A 19,257-nucleotide genomic window follows, 5' to 3' on the forward strand; every position below is an offset into this window, starting at 1 on the left:
GGAGCAGCGTGGCTGGTGGCCGTCAGAGAGCTGGCACAGCGGGTCCTCCGCTGAGGGCTGGCTGCCCTCTGGTGCCCGCCCGGGAAAGCGCAGGATGGCTATGCTGCCCCAGGGAGGATTCGTGTCCCCGAAGTGCGGGTGACTGTGCCCGACGTGTGTGTGTTTCAGCTTTGTTCACAGGAGGGAGGGAGCAGGAGGTCCAGAGCCTGAAGAGCAAGTTGGGTCTGAACCAAGGGCAGCTCCCACCACGGGTGTGATGGATCATGTTGAAGGCCGCTGCCCTTGTTCTGTCCAAATCTCTCTTGGTTGTGACTGGAGCTTAGAGCCTGGTCCTGGGGGCAGTAACTAAAGGTAGGGGAGATGATTCCTCATCACAGAGACTTCAGCAGCTGGCTATGACTTAGGCGCAAAGGTCAAGTACAGCTGTGCAGAATGGGTCTGAAGTACAAAGTGCATCTTAAAAACAGAACTGCAAGGGAATTCTCATTTCTTTTGTCTGGCTGCAATAGGCTAACATTTATTACTTCTGTACAGAATTACTCTAAAATACTTGTACTGCATCTCTCTGCCACGTTTTGTTCCTGATACAGGGGACTGTGTATTACCTTCTTTTGGAAGTTTTAGTTTAAAAAAAACAAAACCACCCCAAACAAAGCCCACCAACACTTTTATCTGCAACAGACACAATATTGAACTAAAAATAATGGTGTTAGTAAAGAAAGAAATCAGTTCCTGAAGTCAGATGGTATTGGGGGTCTAACATCTTGCCTCGCTTCCAACTAGAAGGTCTAGGCAAGAGCATAAACACACTTTCAAAGCAAAATACCTTTTTGATCAGGCAGAAATCTTCTGTTTCATTGTTACATTCAAAGATTAGTTTTTCTCAAAGATGGGCATTTGAATGAAACAGCAGGTGTAAGTTCTGAGATGTTTTGGGTTTTTTTTTGCTTTTGAACAGATTTCCACATAAGAATAGAATTTCACAACTAACAATAATCTGAAGCACGTGTTGAAATTGTGTTGTATCCAAAGTCCATCATGCTGTTGTATTTTGACACCCTGAATTCCCACTGATCATTCTTTCCATATGTGTTTTGTGATGCTGATTTCTCTTCTGTTAACAAAATTTATGTAGAAGTACCTGTTGTCTCACACTGTTTACCTCTCAGTTGCACAACTTGAATTTTGCAGTGCAACAGGAGAAAAGGAGAATGAGGATTTCAAGGTATGTTCCAGGTGTTTGTGGTGTAAAGAAAAGGAATTAAACTTAATGCACTGAGATACAATGAAAGAGACACTACAAATAAAATGATCTAAAAGAAAAATGGTACACCGATCATAAATGATATTACCTTATGTTATTGCCAAAAGCAATTGTAAACTTCAAGCCTGAATTCTGAACTATTGTGCATCAGCTAAAGTAATGAAATGCTGTAAGAGATGTCTCTCTCAGGATGAAATGCAGTGATAATCCTGAATATGCTATCTATATGGTGAAGCTATTTGATTTATCAAAAATCTCTACTTTGCCACTGAAAATAGGTGAAGTGGTGGTGGATACATCTGAGAACAGTTTTATAGGAGGCAGATTTTTAAAATAGCCTTGGGTAAAGCTTCAGTTGCAGCTTTCAAAGCTTAATCCTAGTTTCTGATGCTTTCTATCAATAGTATCTCAGCTTACATCCTCATATGAAGTTGTTTGTTTCAGGGTGGATTTTGTAAGAGCTTTATGTGGAACACTCTGAGACAGGAAGAAACTGTTAGAGCAACAGTGATGCATTGCACTTATTCTGCGTTGTGGTTTGGCCCTGCTGGCAACTTAGAACTGCAGAGTCGCATGGTCACTCACTCACCCCTTCCCTCGTGGGGAGGAGAATTAGGAAACAGAAGGCAAAAGTTGTGGTTTGGGATAAAAAGAGTTTAACAGAACAGCAAAAGGGAAAAATATAAACAATAATAATAACAATGAAAGGATATACAAAGCAAGGGATGCCCAATGCCCACCTGCGCTGCCCTGGAGGTCCTGGAGAAGAAAGAGGGCCCTGGACCATGTGATCCCATGCAGTGAGTGTTCCTCTCCCCGGCTACTTTATGCTGAGCATGACCTGTTATTGTATAGAATACCTCTTTGGCTAGTTTGGGTCAGCTGTCCTGGCAGTGTCCCCTCCAAGATTCCTGTGAAAATTAACCCTATCTTGGTCGACCCAGCATGTTCTCATATCATTGAGCTTAATTACACAAATATTAACTGTCTGTGATATATAACAATAGAAATTTGGAATCTCTGTGTTTCACTGTAAAATCAGCACAGTTACTTCTGCCAAAGTCAGATCCATTTCCAAGGAACTTGCTAAACTGTTGAATAGTGATGCTACACATGTTCTTTTTAATCTGTAAGAATGTGCTTGTCCATAGGTACCTGTCCTTGTGACCAGTTTTCAGATCTGGCATTGTTTCCTATTCCAGACTCCTGTCCAATATAGAAGCTGAGTATAGTTTTGTAATGGAACAGGATGGGACAGCACAAGCCAGATCATTCACAGCATCTAATTGAATTACAGCACAGCTAAAACTGTTGTTTTCATATTTTCAATTTGAAATAAGAGAGAAAAATGAAAGTCAGAATCTTCATCCTTGTTGTCTTCTGTCCAGGCTGTTTTTGAGAATGTCATTGAAAATTAATTATATTGCTTCTTCTAGTCAAGCTCTATGTTATATATTGGATGTTAAATCCTCCTGACACTTGCAACTTTGCCATCCTTTCCGCAGACACATGTGCTTCTCAAGGTCCATAGTCTTCTCTTAAGCACACAGAGACAGTCAGTTATTCCTAAATGGTTGGTTTCTATGAGATGTTTCCCATTTCCACTGGTCAGCTGCCAGGGACAGGATTATTTCCAACTCACAAGCTGATTCTAATGCGTTTTTCTCCTTACTCCCCCTTTCATTCCCCTCAGTGATATTCTGTTCATCTAAGTAATATACAAGAAGGTAGCAAGTCAAGGTGTCTTCTATTCATATGCTAGAAGAGCATCTGTTATCAGATTATTATGCCATTATTAGCTGTCTGCTAATTCATCTATCAATGTGCCCATTGCTTTCTTAGCCAGTGTATCTCTAATGTCTCTTGATACCTTACACATCTAGAAGATAATACTAGTGAGGGTTTCTATGATGAGGTCTTTGGACTTATTAATTGAAAACTGATCACATCTATATTTCCTGTAACAAAGGAAAAGAGTTGAAAACTTTTTCAAAGTAGAAGGTTGCACCAGTCAACAATCTCCTTCCTTTGATATAACCAGATCTGTAGTTAGAATGCAGAAGAAAACACACATGCATGGAGGGTCGTCCAGGTAACAGGTGTGTCATTCCTTGGCCAATGGTGCAATCACAGAATCACATCCATTTCTTCTGTCAGGTGTTTCTTGTCTCATGTTTGGGTTGCAGAGCAAGCATCTTTTAGTCTTATATTTGCACCTGCTAAACTAGGTCCTGACCTGTGGCTGTGACCTCAGTCCTAGCACTTTAAGCTGAGTTCAGGGAAAGCGCTGGAAGCACACATGGCAATGGGTGTGGTTGCACTTTTCTGCAGGATCCAAAATATAAATATGCATTAACCCTCACATGCAGCTACAGGGAAGACTAGTGCGTGGCAAGGCTTTGAAGTATCTCCTTGTGCACAGGCAGGGCTGTGAAGGTATGGATATATATGCATGTGTCTATGAGAGAAAGGGTCTGCTGGTGATCACACCTGTCACTGAGGTTGGACTCACGTCACCGAACAGTGGCTGCCTGAAAGTTGGGCATCTGGTATAAGTAAGTCACCTAGACTCCTATTGTGTGAAAATGCGAGCTCCTCTAGAGGAGCTCCCATCCCGGACATCCATCTTAGGAAAGAATGTACTAAGCTTGGCAAGGTGTCTAGGGGGAGTCTGTAAGAGTCCATTTGACTGGACATTTAGGCAGCTAAAGTAAGACAAATCCCATCTGCCATTCTTACAGGAAGCTGTGGATGACATTACTGCCTGGACCTCTTGTTTTTAGCTCTTCTTCCAACTTCTTGAAATATTTACAGCTTTTTCACACATATTTTGTGTTGTTGAGGATCCATTGCAATGTGCAGTTTCTATTTTGCCATGTCCAATGACAGCGCAGAAATAGTCAGTGTGATCTCCTCCTATAGTAAACCTGAACAGGGAGAGAAAGATACAGTCAGTACCACTTCCTTGAAAGACAGAGTGGCACCTGGCCTTGCTGCTAAGCTGTATTATTGTCAGTGGGATTGGAGTCTCCTTCCCGTTCTTTAATTTTCTTCCCCAGACCTCAACAAAAGTACGTGGGCCATGTTTTCCCATCCAGAGACCTTTCCCTTCTGTGGTATTGTCCATGCAATGGTGCTGACATCATGCTCTCTCTTGTACATGCTTGGTATGTCCTCTCTTTCCCCATTGAACTCTATCCAGTCAGAATCCTCCTTCCCTGCCAGAACTACAGCTGTGTCCTCTCTTTGCCATCCTGATGTGACACACCTGTGTTCCCATGTGTCTTACAGGCTACCTTTGACTTTTCACAGGGATGTGCTGAAACACCTGAATTTCAAGGAATCAGGTTGCTACGAATTGCGATCCCTGGTATCTTGCTGTTACTCCCTTCCCCGATCTCGCTTGTACTCCCTGTTTGTTTGGTGGCTTGGGGTTTGTTTGTTTGTTTGTTTGCTTGTTTGTGTGTGTGTGTTATTTTTGTTTTGTTTACACTGTTTCTGGTCATTGTATCACAGTGACTTGCTGGAATAAGCTTACATGTCAGTGCGATGTTCCATGTTGTTAATCCACTTCCACTTCTTCTGTGTCTCAAAGTATCTGAGACCAAGTAAGTAGTAATGATCTCTTGATTGTGAATGAAGATAATCCTGGAAAGGAAACAAATGATGATAATACATTAAGATTACGTTTTCTTCACCGGTGGTACACAGAAAGCTTAGTGCTAGATAGCCAACACAGAAAGTACAGTGTGCATGCAGCCACACTGTCTCTTTCCACAGCTTCAGAGGCTGAATTTTCTATTTTTATTTAATGTCATCTCTCTTCCTGAGGCTTCTTCAGAATAGACTAAATAGAATAATATATCTGTGATAACATTAAAGATATACATTGTAGTTAGCCAGATGTGACTTGATACCTGGTGACACTTTTGTATTCTGATTGTGATGGGAAGGATTTTTCAGTTTTTGTCAAAGCAAGGGCTCTCACAAATAAGCATCTGTTTGATTTGTTTGGTCTTGCTTTGTATGCCAAATCCCTTTAAAACGTAAGTCAGACAGGCAGAGAGTTTGCTCCTTCCCATGGGAGCGTGCCTGGGGAGAGAAGATTCTAGATGCAAGACTTCAACCATCAAGATGTGTCTCACTGTGAAAGTGTTTGCTACCATACAGAGGTGCTTGGGTACATGGCTAACAGTAGATTAAAGATCCACAAAGGCATCTAACTTGAGAAGACGCAAGTGTAATCTATCAGCCCTTTGGCATACAGGTGAAGCAACCCAGGAAGCAGCCCCATGAGTTCAGATCTCACCAGTTCTTCCTTGTTTTCAATGATCACCAGGTCTGACTCCTTGTCTTTGCATTTTTTACGGGAGGCATTCCAATCATTATTTTGTGTATCAGGAAAAAAGAAGTAACATTTTTTCCTGTTTCTTTTCCATCCTTGGGGACAACCTGCAGGATGGAAGAACAGGTGTGGAAAAATCCATGTTACATACTAATGAAAGGATCTGCTTACAAAATAAAGGTAAGAGAGTAAGTTACAGTCAGAAGGGTACCTGTGTGGTCCTGCTTGTATCTTTCACCAGACCACCAGGGATTCCTGCCAGTCTCTGTAGCTAATACCAGCCCACGAGTCACTAGGCATGAGTCAGAGAAGCAGAATCACAGATAACATTATCCAGCCTTTTAAATCTTTGCTCAGGAAATAAAGATAAGTAGTCAGGGCAAAAAGCAGCTTTCATTTTTCAGAAGTCTTATTTGCCTGCTGCAAAACATGGCAATAGTGATGCTACTGAAAGGACATTTCTCTCCATTGCCATGCAGGGTACTGGGAGGAACAGACGAGATCTGGGAAAAGTTATATGATTCAGGGAGACAGAGACTGCATGGTATAGTTTGGTTGGTTATCTAGCAGCTCCTAAACAGCAAAAGGGAATTGCATTTAGTTAAAATGTTAAGAATGGAGGGCTATTTGAAAAGCAGCACACTGACGTTGATCCATCATGTTTGCTACAATGCTGTAATAATAAAGGGATTGTTATGTTCATTCACCTAGCCTTGGGCTCCTCTGCATGAGAGAGCAATCAGTTTTTCCCTCTGAAACAGTAATGCAGTGGTGACCAAGCACTGCTTTTAAAGAAGGTGAAAATGTGAAATGTGTCTGGCCTTGAGAGCTCATCCTGAGTGTACAGGATAAGGTTTTTTTATTCCTGAGATGTCAGATTTTTTTGTTTGTTTTTCTTCTGAATACAATCCAGACACACTCCCTCCCCCTTCCTCCCTGTCCCCTACCCAAAGCAATCTAACAGACTTCTGGAAACTGTCTTTTGAATGACAGAGAGTTACCTACCTAGTTCATCTTCACAGGTGGTACAGAATGTTTTTGAGTCAGGTGGGCTGCTTGCAGTTGGGTGGTCTGGAAATAAGAATACAATTGCTGCTTTGAATGGATGACCATTTTGCCCTACACTGTCAGAGCTCTTCTTCACCTTTTTGCTCCCCCATTAAAAAAACAAACAAACAAACACAAACTGTAGTACCATACTATGGAGCAGATTTCTGAAGATCCTGACTCTGAAATTTAACAAAAAATACTCAACACATTTTCGGAGAAGCAGTAAATGTGGTGTACAGTAGAGGTGTAACTATAGCAATAAGAAGTAAGAGCTGTCTTTGAGAGATCAGTGCTCAAGCCAATCTGCTCTTGGTTAAACATGTTCCCACACAGCTTTGCAGCTGCGGTCACTGCTGCTACCCCTAACAACTGGGGTGAGAGCACACCTGTGGCCCAGGTGGAAGCTTATTTAACAGTGTTGCTCCCTCAGATCAAAATCAGACAGAAGAGTTCATTTTAGGTTTTAAAGCAAATACCCAGGCTGAAATAGTCTTGATTTTTCTCTTTCTTCCGACACAGTGGTTGTGAGGAATTTGTGCTCCATGGGAGGCTTCTGACTCCCAGAAAAAAGGACTGTGGATGCAGGCTTACAAATTTATTTTTATTATCTGATGACTAGCTAGACTGCATGAATTTATCACAGAGAAAAAGGAAAGGGGGTTTTGAGAGGGTGAAGAAAGCAGCTGAGGCCTTAGGTGATCTAAGCTTATGGTTATTTTACTTGAGAAGCTCATGTGGATTTTATGTGTTTTTCATGTCTTCTCAGGGCTTTGGTTTTATCAGTTTAGAAACTTAGTCAAGACTTTAGTTACTTTTGAAATTATGGAGTTCAAGGATCACTCACAGTGAACAGGCTGTGTTGGTTTTGGCTGGGATACAGTTGATTTTCTTCCAAGTAGCTGGTACAGTGCTCTGTTTTGGATTTAGGATAAGAATAATATTGAGAACACACTGATGTTTTGGTTGTTGCTAAGTAGTCAAGGAGACTTCAGCTTCTCACCCTGTGACAGGTGCACAAGAAGCCGGGAGGGGGCACAACCAGGACAGCTGACCCAAACTGGCCACAGGGATATTCCACACCAAATGACATCATGCTCAGTATATAAAGCTGGGGGAAGGAGAAGGAAGAGGAGGATGTTCAGAGTGATGGCGTTTGTCTTCCCAATGGTGTTGCATGTGATGGAGCCCTGCTTTCCTGGAGATGGCAGAACACCTGCCTGCCCATGGGAAGCAGTGAATGAATTCCATGTTTTGCTTTGCTTGCATGAGCAACTTTAGCTTTACCTATTAAAACTGTCTTTATCGCAGCCTATGGGTTTTTGCACTTTTACTCTTCTGGTTGTCTCCTCCATCTGACTGGAGGGGGGAGTCAGCAAGCAGCTGCGTGGTGCTTAGTTGCCGGTTGGGGTTGAATCATGACGCAGGCTAAAGGTGGATTATGTTGTTCCAGATGGCTCTGTGTTGCAGTAAGAAAACCTTGATATTCTCCCAGCTTCTCTGCTTAGTAAACCTCAACTTTAAAGCCACAATTGTCCATGTCATGAATGAGTATTATTAGTTCAACTGACGGGGAGTTACTAAATTTTCTATGACAGAGTTTAGGGAGGCATTTTGGAAGTTATTTGGAGATGAACAATGAAGGGATTAATAATAACAGTAAAGAAACATTAAACTAAAAATTATAGGAGTAGAATTCTTATACTTGAAACCAAAACTGATAAATTTCTTTTAAAAAAAGAATATATAAAATGAGAAAAAGTTATTGAATTTAAGAAAGTTCTATGAAACTTGTATCAGAATAACATAGCGCATACAAGCACTGACATCTTTGCAGACTCCATATTAGAGGCAAATTATGAAAGAAACAGAATATTAAAGGAAGAACTTTGTTTACAAACTGGAAGCTCAAAAATAAGATGAGGTAAAAGAAGTGGGGTGGCACTTCTGGACACTGAAAACTGATAACGAAAGGATGGATTACTAGGCTGAAGCACCCAACTGCAACTATGAACAAGGAAGGCGGCAATCCTGAGCTCTTACTTTCTTTGGGTTAGAATCACTCCCCTAGTACCTATGCATCCTTACAGACAGAATACCCTATAGTGCATAGGAATGACACCTTGAAAGGGGTCCAGCACACTAGGATGTAGTCATAACTACACTGACAAGAGGTAACTATTGAGTTAGAGAGATGAGCACCTCTGTTACACAGAATCCATTTTTGCCTTGTACCCACCTCTGGCAAAAATAGGTTGTTTTATCATAAATGGAGCATCTCTTTTTCCAATGTATTTTCTGTAGCCAAATTTTTATTGACAAAAGTCCTGAGGGGCATTTGTGCCCTAATTGAATATCTTATTCCAATAAGATGTTCAGTTTCCAAAGAATGCTGCAGAAGTTAATAATTTCCTTGAGAAACAAAGAACACTGGCAAAGCAAAAGTTTTCGGAATGGGAATACCTTTCCCTAGGCACACTTTTGCCTGTTGCGAGAAACAAAAAAAACAGCCTTTAACATGTGGAGACTTTTTCCACCAACTCCATCTCAGAGAATTCTTCATAGCCTAAATGAAGCAACTTTTAGCCTTATGTCAAGCATAAAGAGAATATAGAATTTTTTTGGCTGGCAACCACAAATACCCCTAAATGGCTGAAATATCCCCTCAACTACTACATTAAATGATTCAGTATCATACTCAACATTTTAATAATTAACAAATATATGCTTGTCTTATACAACATATCACTTCTCATATATCTTGTTTCAGTTTTATCTATAGAGCATCAAGGTTTCAGAAACCCTACTGCCAAAAATGTCTAGAAGAACTTCAAAGACCACCCAAGACTCTGAACTGAGCAGTGGCATAAATGAATCTCGATTTTAGTGCAAAGAATTAATCAGCTCCTTCCATAAGCCTAGAGCCAGACAGTGAGTGATGAAAGGAAATAATTGTGAAATAACAATATTGTTTTAAGAAATTATTCTGCTTGATTTCCTGGGAGACAGAACCACTGGATCAAGTTCCTCTGTTCTGTAATTTTGCTTAGGGACCTAGTGTTTTCTATACTCCATTTATAGCATTAGCTCTAAGAAATAGCATTTAAAATAATGTCTTGCAGAGTCTGAGTGCCTTTTTTAAACTGGGATCATGATGAGCTGGCATCTTCTGGGCAAAGCAGTTGTCAAACTACTTTTTTACAAATTGCTGAAGTGTGAAGTCACTACGGTCTTCAAAAATACACTGCCTCGAAGGTCCTACTAGTCTATATTTCTTTCCTGATAGCAAACAATAACTGGACTTTTGGAGTTGTGAGAAGGAAGTTTCACTGTAGCACCTAAACCCAAATGCTGGCAATGTGTAATACTGTTTTTACATTTACAATTTGAAAATCAGAGTTGATTAAAAAAAGGCCTAGTTTTGTGGAGACTAAATTGTATGATTTGCGCTGTTCCTTTTAGGGATCAACTTCCAATATATTGGTCTAGGAGAAGGTGAGTTTTAGATATCACTATAAAAAAAAACAAATCTAGGGAAAGGTGTATGTCTGAATATTTGAAAACAAAGGTTCTTAAAGCTCTGGTATATAGAATTACATCCAAATCTGTATACAGAGGTACACGTATGCATTGTATTTGTATTAAAACAGATAATTGTGGTAGAAATAATGAAGTTAAAGTTGAGGACTGAGAACCTGAAGAAGCATCCGCATGTTTGGTAGAGGGGGAAACAGAATTTACTCTTCAGAAACATTTCCCCAAATCATGATACTAACCAATACCAGGACCATTTCATTTTAGAAGATGAAGCAGCTGGATTTTGCAAATAGCCTGAGCCTGTAGGTGGAAGCTTGAAGTACTGCTAGTAAAGATACCCCAAAGTCATAATGTATAATAGTACCAAATACTGATATTAAAACTATCTAACATCATTTTAAAGCATTTATTTCTTTGAAAAATTAGAAGTGGATGCATACTCGCATGCATTACAAAAATGAATGCCACCCTGCCGATTCTCTTACTGAATGGAAATCAATTTACAACACAGAAATGATGGGTTGAGATTTTCTCCTGGAAGATTGTCACCTTTAACTCGGAAATCTGCCTGAGAGATTCAGACAGCAGCAATACTGAAAATGGTTCAAAAGCACTGAAACCTGACAAAGCAACAATGAGTTATTTTCTAATTAGAGCACCTTAACACTGAATTTTATTGTGCTTTAGTCATATGCTTTGCCTTCTGCTGAATCCCTAGAGCAACAAGGAAAAATAAAACAGAAATGGCAGTTTGAAATAGCATGTTTTTCATGTATATATGCATTAATAAGCATATATCTTGAGGCTTCATTTCAGCTCCTGGTTTCAGAAAAGAGCAAAATTTAATTAATGTGAAGGAGCATTTGAAGCAAAGTCAGAGCTGCCTGTTCTCTGAAGACCAGCTCATGAACTGCAGGGACAATTTTTTACTTACTAGCAGATAAATTTTCTCTCAGGAGAAAATAAAATAATATGACACCACTGTAAAAATTGTAAAAATTTCTGGTCAGGTTTCACTGAGTGGAACTGTTGTCATTTTCATGAACAGAAATGGAAAATGCTTTCTGGCCTGCAGAGCTCTTGTGTGATAGCGCGTTGTCAAGAAGTGACAGTTTAGTTAATTTAAGCAAGTTGTTCCTCAACAACAGTATATTGGGCAAATCCAAACTGTATGGAAAACCCATATCAAATTAAAACTTAGAAATAAAACAGTCAAAATGGCAACAGTTTTCATTTGGAGTACAAGTGAAAACTGTATGTTATTGAAATTAAAAACTAATTTGATTTAGTTTCTCAGTTTTGATCTGGATCTTAAGTTTCTTAGGAGTATTTATTTTGGTTTACTGAGGCAGTACCAAACCCAACAAAGTAACTGTAACTGAAGCCAGACCTGAATCAAAGTCTAGTGATCCTCATTTGACTCCTGATTTAAAGCTCTCTTAAAAGCTGGTTGTTTCACCTTGTTTCTTGTAGTTGTTTGTTGTTGTTGTTGTTTTGTTTTAAATTTTACCCTGCCTGTGGTATTTTACATTTTATAAAGATCAGAACACTATCAGACATCAATCCTTCACTCTTTACCTTGAAAAAAACAATTACCTCCCCCGACCTTATTTTTTAAGTTCCATGGATCAGAGGTGTCTCCACGTGCATCTCTTAGTAGGTGGCGAACTATGGAATTTGAGTGTGGTTGACTGCGGCAACCTCTTAAACTTGCTCAGCTATCGCAGGATGAAAAGAAACAAGCAACCATATCTGAATTTTTAAAATGATTCCTCAAAAATATTCAAAGGAATGTATCACATGGGTCTATTATTTTTTTTTTTTCCTAATGGAGATAAGACTGCTTTATCTCTAAAATAAAAATATATCTTTTTACGTAGTTCAAGGATTGTTATGAACTCAGTGATCTATATGCAGCAAGACCTTGTACTAAGCTTTTATTCAAGTAAGATGCAAACAAATTCCTTTAAATTGTGACTTAGCTATCTCTTTCAAATCAGCTTTCATTCAAATTTATTTAAAGATTTTTGGTGTTATGGACATCCTGGTGACATTATAAAAGATCATCTTCTTGAAACAGTCTCATGGACAGCAATTACATTACTAATAGACATTATCTAATCGTGTTTCTTCAAAACATTTGTATGATAAATTATTAATTGTTTGAACATTGTAAGGTTTTGTAGTTGGGTTTTGGCTTTTTTTTTTTTCTTTTGGAATTTTAAACTTTCAAAACACTCAACTTTTCTATGGATTTCTTCTCACAGCCATGAATGGCTAAAAATGATTATCCTGTGCTTTCAAACTAGCCTTCTGTTCCTACTGGTCATGACTTAGATGTCGGTCAGTGGATGAGAGTCATAAATTAATTGCAGTTATTACAATTTTAGCAGGACTTACACAAGAGTATGAGACACACCGCTAAGACCAGTAGGAGGGTTATCACAGCAGCCAATACAGCGACACGTGTTCTGGAGCAACAGTTTTTACCTACACACAGCAAAAATAAAGATTAGGGAAACAACTGGGAACCTCACCTTCGTTTAAAGGTGCCCTTTCCAGGCTCACACTGAAGCAACTAATTTGAATTAGGCAAAGCCCTTCAGTGCTGTCCCTTCTGATGTTTATTCTTGTGCTAAATACATTTATTTTTTTCCCCCATGACAGACATTCAACCTGAACCCGCCTGCGTGGCCTAGAATGCTTTGTTAAATTCCATTGCACTTGATACTAGAGCTAAGTGCTCACTAGGATCCTTATCTGCTCCTTCAAAATACTATGGAAGCAAAATCCAATCCACATACCAGATGAAGGTCCTGCCATGTTATACTCCCTAATAAAGGAAATTTTTCAGAGGGGTTGAAATGTTTTCTCTTTCTGTTTTGGCTGTTGTTTAGGGACTTTTGTTCAGGCTTTACTTCAAGGGGATCCTTACGATATTCGTTAGTCTGCCAACTGTTTGGGTGCTATAGACCACAAGCAGGTCCAAGAGAGGAGAAATAAACAGTGGCTGATTGGACTTGTTGGACTTGAATTAAAAGGTAAAGGAGAGCTTTCCATCTCTTCTTGCTTCACAAACCTACTGGAGTATTTACTTAGCCTTTCTGTTATCTTTGAACTTTACGGTGTCTGTGTGACAACTAGGATCTGAAAAACAAATTGAGGGTTTTGGTGCTATTACTTCTGCTCTGTAAAGTAAACAGTTTTAGATAAAGGAGGAAGCCATCCCGAGTCCCAGCTGCAGTCAATATCTGGTCTGTTCTGTCTCATAACCTCATTTTCACATCTACTTGTATGTTACTATTTGAATTACTGAAATCTAAGAAGTTGTCAGAATAGCATTAAACTGGACTGATTTTAAATCAGTCTTCGAAAGAAGAAAGGGCCCCAGAAGAACTCTGAGCTGTCAGGTTTTCTGCTTGGAGGTTTTGTCGGGAAATGGTTGCACCCTGAAAACATGCTGATTGTGCTAATCAACAAATTATTTGGTAGGTGCAAACTATCTATTGATACACTAGTGCATGTGGTTACCAACAAGACTGGGAAGGGTAGAGAGAAGTTTTATTGGCAAAAAAAGGAAGCTTGTAGGAAGGAAGTTGATGACCAGGAATCCTAAGGTAGAAATTCCGGAAATGGTTTGAGTACTTTATGCAGGAATGGAGGATGAAATGGAGAGGCAACATTTTAGCACCTGGCTGAGAAGATGGAGTGAGGATCCAGGTTTCTCATTCTTCAGGAATTAGGAACACATCTGATGCAGAGTGTCCAAACACTGGAGGAACACGTCTCATCTTAACCATAAGGGAGTCAAGCTGCTGGACACAACATCTATAAGGTTTTAAATAGCTTTTGAAACTAATAAGAGCAAGCTGGCAGTGGCTGAAGGATCTAAGTAACTCTTAAAATGAAGAAAGGGAAGATGACACAGGCTAAAGAACAGTTTAGTGTGATATTACCATTATGTGTGACTTCAAAACCACTGTGTCCTCAGGAAAAGGTGAGGTCAGAGTATAAAAACAGTCAAGCAGAAAATGCAAAACTGACTGTAATTTAAACAAAACATTAAGAAGCAAACTACAGGTATGTCACACCTGCTCTACACATATATTAGAAGTCTGAAAGAAAAAGCTGAGAACACCTGGCATGTTCCACACTAGACTAAAATACTCAGATGACAGGTACCTGAAAATGTGTGGCTTCTCTTGTCTGAGATATCCTCAGGTATCAGATAACTGCATAGACATGGAAGATGTTGAATCTGTGGCCTTCTATATCTGCGTACTGAAGCCAGACTGAATCTCCTGATGCTTCCTAGGTGGCTTTCAATATGCCATGTATATGCGGAAATGGTTAAAAGGAAGAGAGTCATCATGGTACTAGACTACATAAGGAAAAACAGAGTGATAGTGGGTAAAAGAGGGGAACTACAGGAAGCTTATTAAAAAGAAGCTAAAAAGGGCTGCTGAGAGAGAATTAAATCCATACAGGTAGACTATACTTTATTGAAGGACAGCATCCTGGCAACACATGGCAAATACACAACGCACTTACTAAGAATGATCTGGGAACAGGTAAAAGGAAGTTGACACAGCCATTGGGAACAGACCATTAACTTTCTAAAGCTGTAGGCATCAAATGAAGAAAGTAGAAAGTATCACAAACTCTGGGAGACCAAAAATTATAAGAAAAAAAAACGATTAGACACAAAAGAACCTGAAAAGGAAAAGACTGAAACATGGTTTTGAGCACGTGTGTTTCCAACACATTGTGTCTTCAAACACATGAAGAGAAAGTATGTTGCTGGAGATCTGTAGACCAGTGGATTGTTGGCTATCCAGGAAGCATTCAGAAGATAAGGCTGTAGTAAAGAAGGTGAATTAATTGCTTGTATAAGGACTCACTGAGTAAGAACTGGGTAATCTTCCATTTTGGGGCAGTTCCTTGTGAAGAGCTGCATGAACCAGAAGACTTATGGCCCAAATAAAACCTGGATTTAGTAAAAAATTCCAAGGGACATCACATGTGCGATAGCTGGATTACTAATGCTGTTTGGTAACCCCACTCTTAAAGCAATCTTTGCACCCAAGGATAGATAACAGCTATAATGTGAATGAAAAATAAAAAATAAAAATATTCTAGAGACGATCTGGCAACTTCGGGTCTGCTCTCGTGACCACACAGTCACAGAATCATTTAGGTTAGAAGTGAACTTTTCCGGATCACCTAGTCCAACTTTCCTGCTCAAGCAGCATCAACTAGAACAGGTTGTCTAGGACCGTTCACAGTCAGGTTTTGAGTATCTCCTAGGATGAAGACTCTACAACCTCACATGTTAGAAATTGTTCAGAAGGAAAACAAACAACAATCAGGAATGTTTGTCTGCCACATGGTTTTATAAATCCATGATTTGCCTCTATCTTCAATGGTGCATGCAGTTCTACTACTCCTATTTCAAAAAGTATATAGGAGAAGGTTCAAAAAAGGGAAGCAGTAAATGATAGCATAGTAGATTAGAGTTCTGCAGAAAAAGACATGACTAAGAAGAGGCTATGTCAGGGTTATATATAACCTTGGATAGAGTTTGTCTGCTTACTGTCTCTTTCAGAGAACTTCAGCTGAAGCCAGTAGGAGGACAGCTCAGAATAAAGAAATGTAGCTGATTCTTTGTGTGATATCAGAAAGAACTGTGGTTTCCCTTATCAAAGGACATTATAGAAATCAGGACTGTATATAGAACCAAGAGGAGACTGGGCAAGTTTGTAGAAGAGAAATCCACTGAGGGTCCATAATTTGAAACACATCTGTCTCAGGAAGTCCCTGAATACATGCATGCATGTGAAAGTGTTACAGCAAGGTATCAGCTATGCCTACCCTCTTCTTATCCATCTCTGCTTGTTCACTTTTCCCCGTGTTGGAGACATGAGGCTGGGCTAGATTGTTTCTTGGTCTGGCTCATAAGATCCTTTTCTTCCTATGCTAGTGAAGCCAACAAGCGTTTAGTTACAGATTATGCAACACATCAACTTCCCCCTCCTCTGGCTATATAAAGCGGACAATTGTATCTTCCTGTCTCCCATACAGTTTTATATCACTAAACTTTTAGAAAATAAGGAACGGTCTCCTCTCCTCTCATTAAATCCATATAATTCTAGCAGACAGCCAAAAACTCACCGGGAGATGTGTAGTCAGCTGCAGCATTTGTGTCTGGGGATTGCACTTTCACTTCTGCATATGTAGAATCTAAAACCAGGCAAAAATAACAGAGAACAGAGAAAGCTGAGAAACAACTTTAATGGAACAAAAATGATGGAAATGATGAGAAATGCTGAACACATGACAGCAGCTGATTTACGTGACTGTGTTTAACTATGCCTGAATAAAATTTTGGCCGTTGCATTCACACCTTAGAGAACTGGCTGCTATAAGCAGAAACACATCTGGTTTATCTTCAGTGCAGACAATAACAGAGGAGACATGGGCACACACACATGCATTTTAAATCTAATCAGAAGTGGAGAAAAATGTCTAAGTTTATCTGTATTCAGTTCACACCCATATGTGAGTGGTGAGAATGGCTACAATAGTGAAACAAACCTGAAAGCTGCAGATCATTCTAAATTTGAAGGGGTTAGTATTAATAGTTAACTATAAGACAGTAGAAAAAGTGAAAACTGTTCTAACATCTGCAGATAATAAATATAAATAACTATGGAAGAAAGCACGTGGGGAAGGAAGGAAGGGCAGTGACTCATAAAAAGGGGGTAAAAGTAAGAAATACGATGTTGCAATTTTGTAAAACATTCAAAGTCATCCTGATATACAGAACAGAGCCCCTTTGTTTCTATCACCATAGAGTTAATGCTTCCTATGAGTTTAAGTGCATTCTTCTGGCTTATGGAGTTCATTTCATTCCTTTACAAACACTGCATTTGATCCAGTTAATCCACTATCAAAGAGAAAATAGCAAGCTGGAGGAAAAAGAAGACAGAAGTCCGTGTTTGAGCTCTCTTCTGTAAGATATGCACAGCTACTGGGAAATACTGTGCATAAATTAAGTGAATAGTTGATAGAGGTTTTCCAGAGAGGCACAAGCAAAGAAATGTAAAAATGCTATTAAAACTATGTAAATCTGTAAGTAGGAGTATATGCATTAAATTATAAAGAAAATACAACTTTTAATCAGGTGGTATCTATTTTGGGTGCCTGTCAATATATCCATGAAGTAGTCTGTTGGAAGGTGATAGAAACACTTTATTTGGGTTTTAAAAACTTCAGCCATCTGAAAATAGATGCCAAGGGAATCACACTTCGTGCAAAAGACAAGCACGGGATGACAAGAAATAGAAACTACTATTTCTGTCGAAGAGAAACTAATGTTAAAAAGAAAGTGAAGAAAAAAGAAAATAAAACACAGAGGCAAATTACATGAAGTCTGTTATTTTAGGATGTAATTTGATGCAGATGTAGCAAAACCAGTGTAAAAATTTATGTAATAATTCTTAGTGTGTCAAAGAAAGTTAAATTTTAGGTTAGAATTTTGCCAACTCATTTATACTAAATTAAACTAGATCTGTCCATGAAACCTTTTATGCTTGATTTATTAAAAAAAATAGTTTGTACAGACAAAGTCAGGAAGAAGAAAACCCTGAAGCAATGCCTACTATACTCAGCAAGGAGAAATGGGTTATGCAGGAGACTGCTTTGAACAACAGAAACATGAGGCACTTGATCTCCTGATTGGTTTGCTCCAGGAATCAGTGTCTGCTGCATGAGGACACACCTGCTTCAGGAACAATTGATGTTCAGCTGTGGAATAATCTCCTAAACAGATACAAGCCACTCTTAATATCACATAAGAAATTCCCCCTCACATTTGCATCTTAATAAATGAAAAATTGATCTTATAATCGCCCCCTTCATTTTGGTAAAAAAATTATGTGGACGCTCCACCGACACGTTTTTCACAGCTCTACCCCCTATATTTCCTTCATCCTCTTGGGGCTTTGGTGCTCCACAGCACTCTTTTAAAATGTGTGGTAGGAAGGCTGAAGAATACAAAGAAAGATCGGCGCAGATCGATTGGCCTACCTTGGACATCAGCGACCCGTAGTCTGGAGCTGGTTGATTCAGTCAAGTTCAAGTCAGCGTAAATGAGATCTGGCATTCTCCCCCTTCTTCTTTTTGACCCCTTGGTGCTGTTTTTAAAACAGTACTCTAGACTGAGAACAACTCGTAGCTCCCTCCCCTTTGTAGCCTTCAGGAGGAAGTGCTTTCCTCTTGTGGTAATACAGAAACTCGTAATGAGAAGGGAAGCCCACTTCTAACTGATCTTTTGATAGTAGCACGTTAAACGTAAAGTTGTGGCCTTGTTGTAGTTGCCTGTCATGGTAATGCCAGAAGTGATTCTGGTATTAGTAGTATTCTGAATTACCAAATATTGACACCTTGTCCCTTCCCCCATCCTTGTATTTTGACAAGACAAGCTTTATCATATGAAATGAAAAGGAGAAGAAAAGTACAGAGATTCAGAAGTCAACCCTGGGAAGCAGAGTGAAGCTTTCAGGGTGGACCTACAGCACATCACAGGGAGCAACCCTTGCTGTCCAAAAAGGCTCTCAGAAGCAGACATCTGACAGCATGATACATTTGCCCCTGATCCACAGAGAAAGGTTTTCAATGTTGCTCAAACAGGACCCTGCCAAAACAGGACTCTGCCACATCTTAAGGCTCTGTCATGTCCGCAGCTCCTCTAAACCAGAACCAGGCTCACTTGCCCTGTCCTGCAGAATGTTGGGTTTTGTGCATCTCAGAAGCATGTTCTTCCACTTGTAGGTAACTTCTGATGGCAAATGAGGATTGACGTGGGATTGGTCCAGCCTCTTTTGGGAAGGACTAGGGGTGTTTAGTAAGCAAAGGCAGGAACTACAATAGGTTAGTTTAGACAAGACAAGCCTATAGGCTTTCCAGGCTTTTAGTTCTTGCATGACTAATGCTTTCATAGAGCAGGAGGTGGCAGCTATGGACATTGTACTGTGAATCCTTGTTAGAGGAAATACCTTTGCTC

The 19,257-nt window shown here is 39.6% G+C and overlaps 1 protein-coding gene across 3 annotated transcripts; it reads right to left on the reverse strand.

Annotated features, from left to right (window-relative positions):
- Window positions 1-1,897: 1,897 nt before the first annotated feature.
- LOC136107533 (killer cell lectin-like receptor subfamily B member 1B allele A) lies at window positions 1,898-18,431 on the reverse strand. Of its 3 annotated transcripts, XM_065848637.2 has the most exons (8): window positions 18,282-18,431; window positions 16,365-16,433; window positions 12,594-12,683; window positions 6,615-6,680; window positions 5,821-5,901; window positions 5,574-5,716; window positions 4,803-4,912; window positions 1,898-4,191 (listed from the first exon to the last, which is right to left on the reverse strand). In XM_065848637.2, the coding sequence occupies exons 1-8, from the start codon at window positions 18,355-18,357 to the stop codon at window positions 4,044-4,046; spliced, it is 783 nt and encodes a 260-aa protein (XP_065704709.2). In that variant the 5' UTR covers window positions 18,358-18,431; the 3' UTR covers window positions 1,898-4,043. The 3 variants fall into 3 exon arrangements, with proteins under 3 accessions (XP_065704709.2, XP_071673974.1, XP_071673970.1); XM_071817873.1 differs by lacking the exon at window positions 12,594-12,683; XM_071817869.1 differs by lacking the exon at window positions 5,821-5,901.
- Window positions 18,432-19,257: the final 826 nt, after the last annotated feature.

Source organism: Patagioenas fasciata, chromosome 1 (genome assembly GCF_037038585.1).
Source record: "Patagioenas fasciata isolate bPatFas1 chromosome 1, bPatFas1.hap1, whole genome shotgun sequence".
In the NCBI taxonomy this organism is placed as follows: Eukaryota; Metazoa; Chordata; class Aves; order Columbiformes; family Columbidae; genus Patagioenas; species Patagioenas fasciata.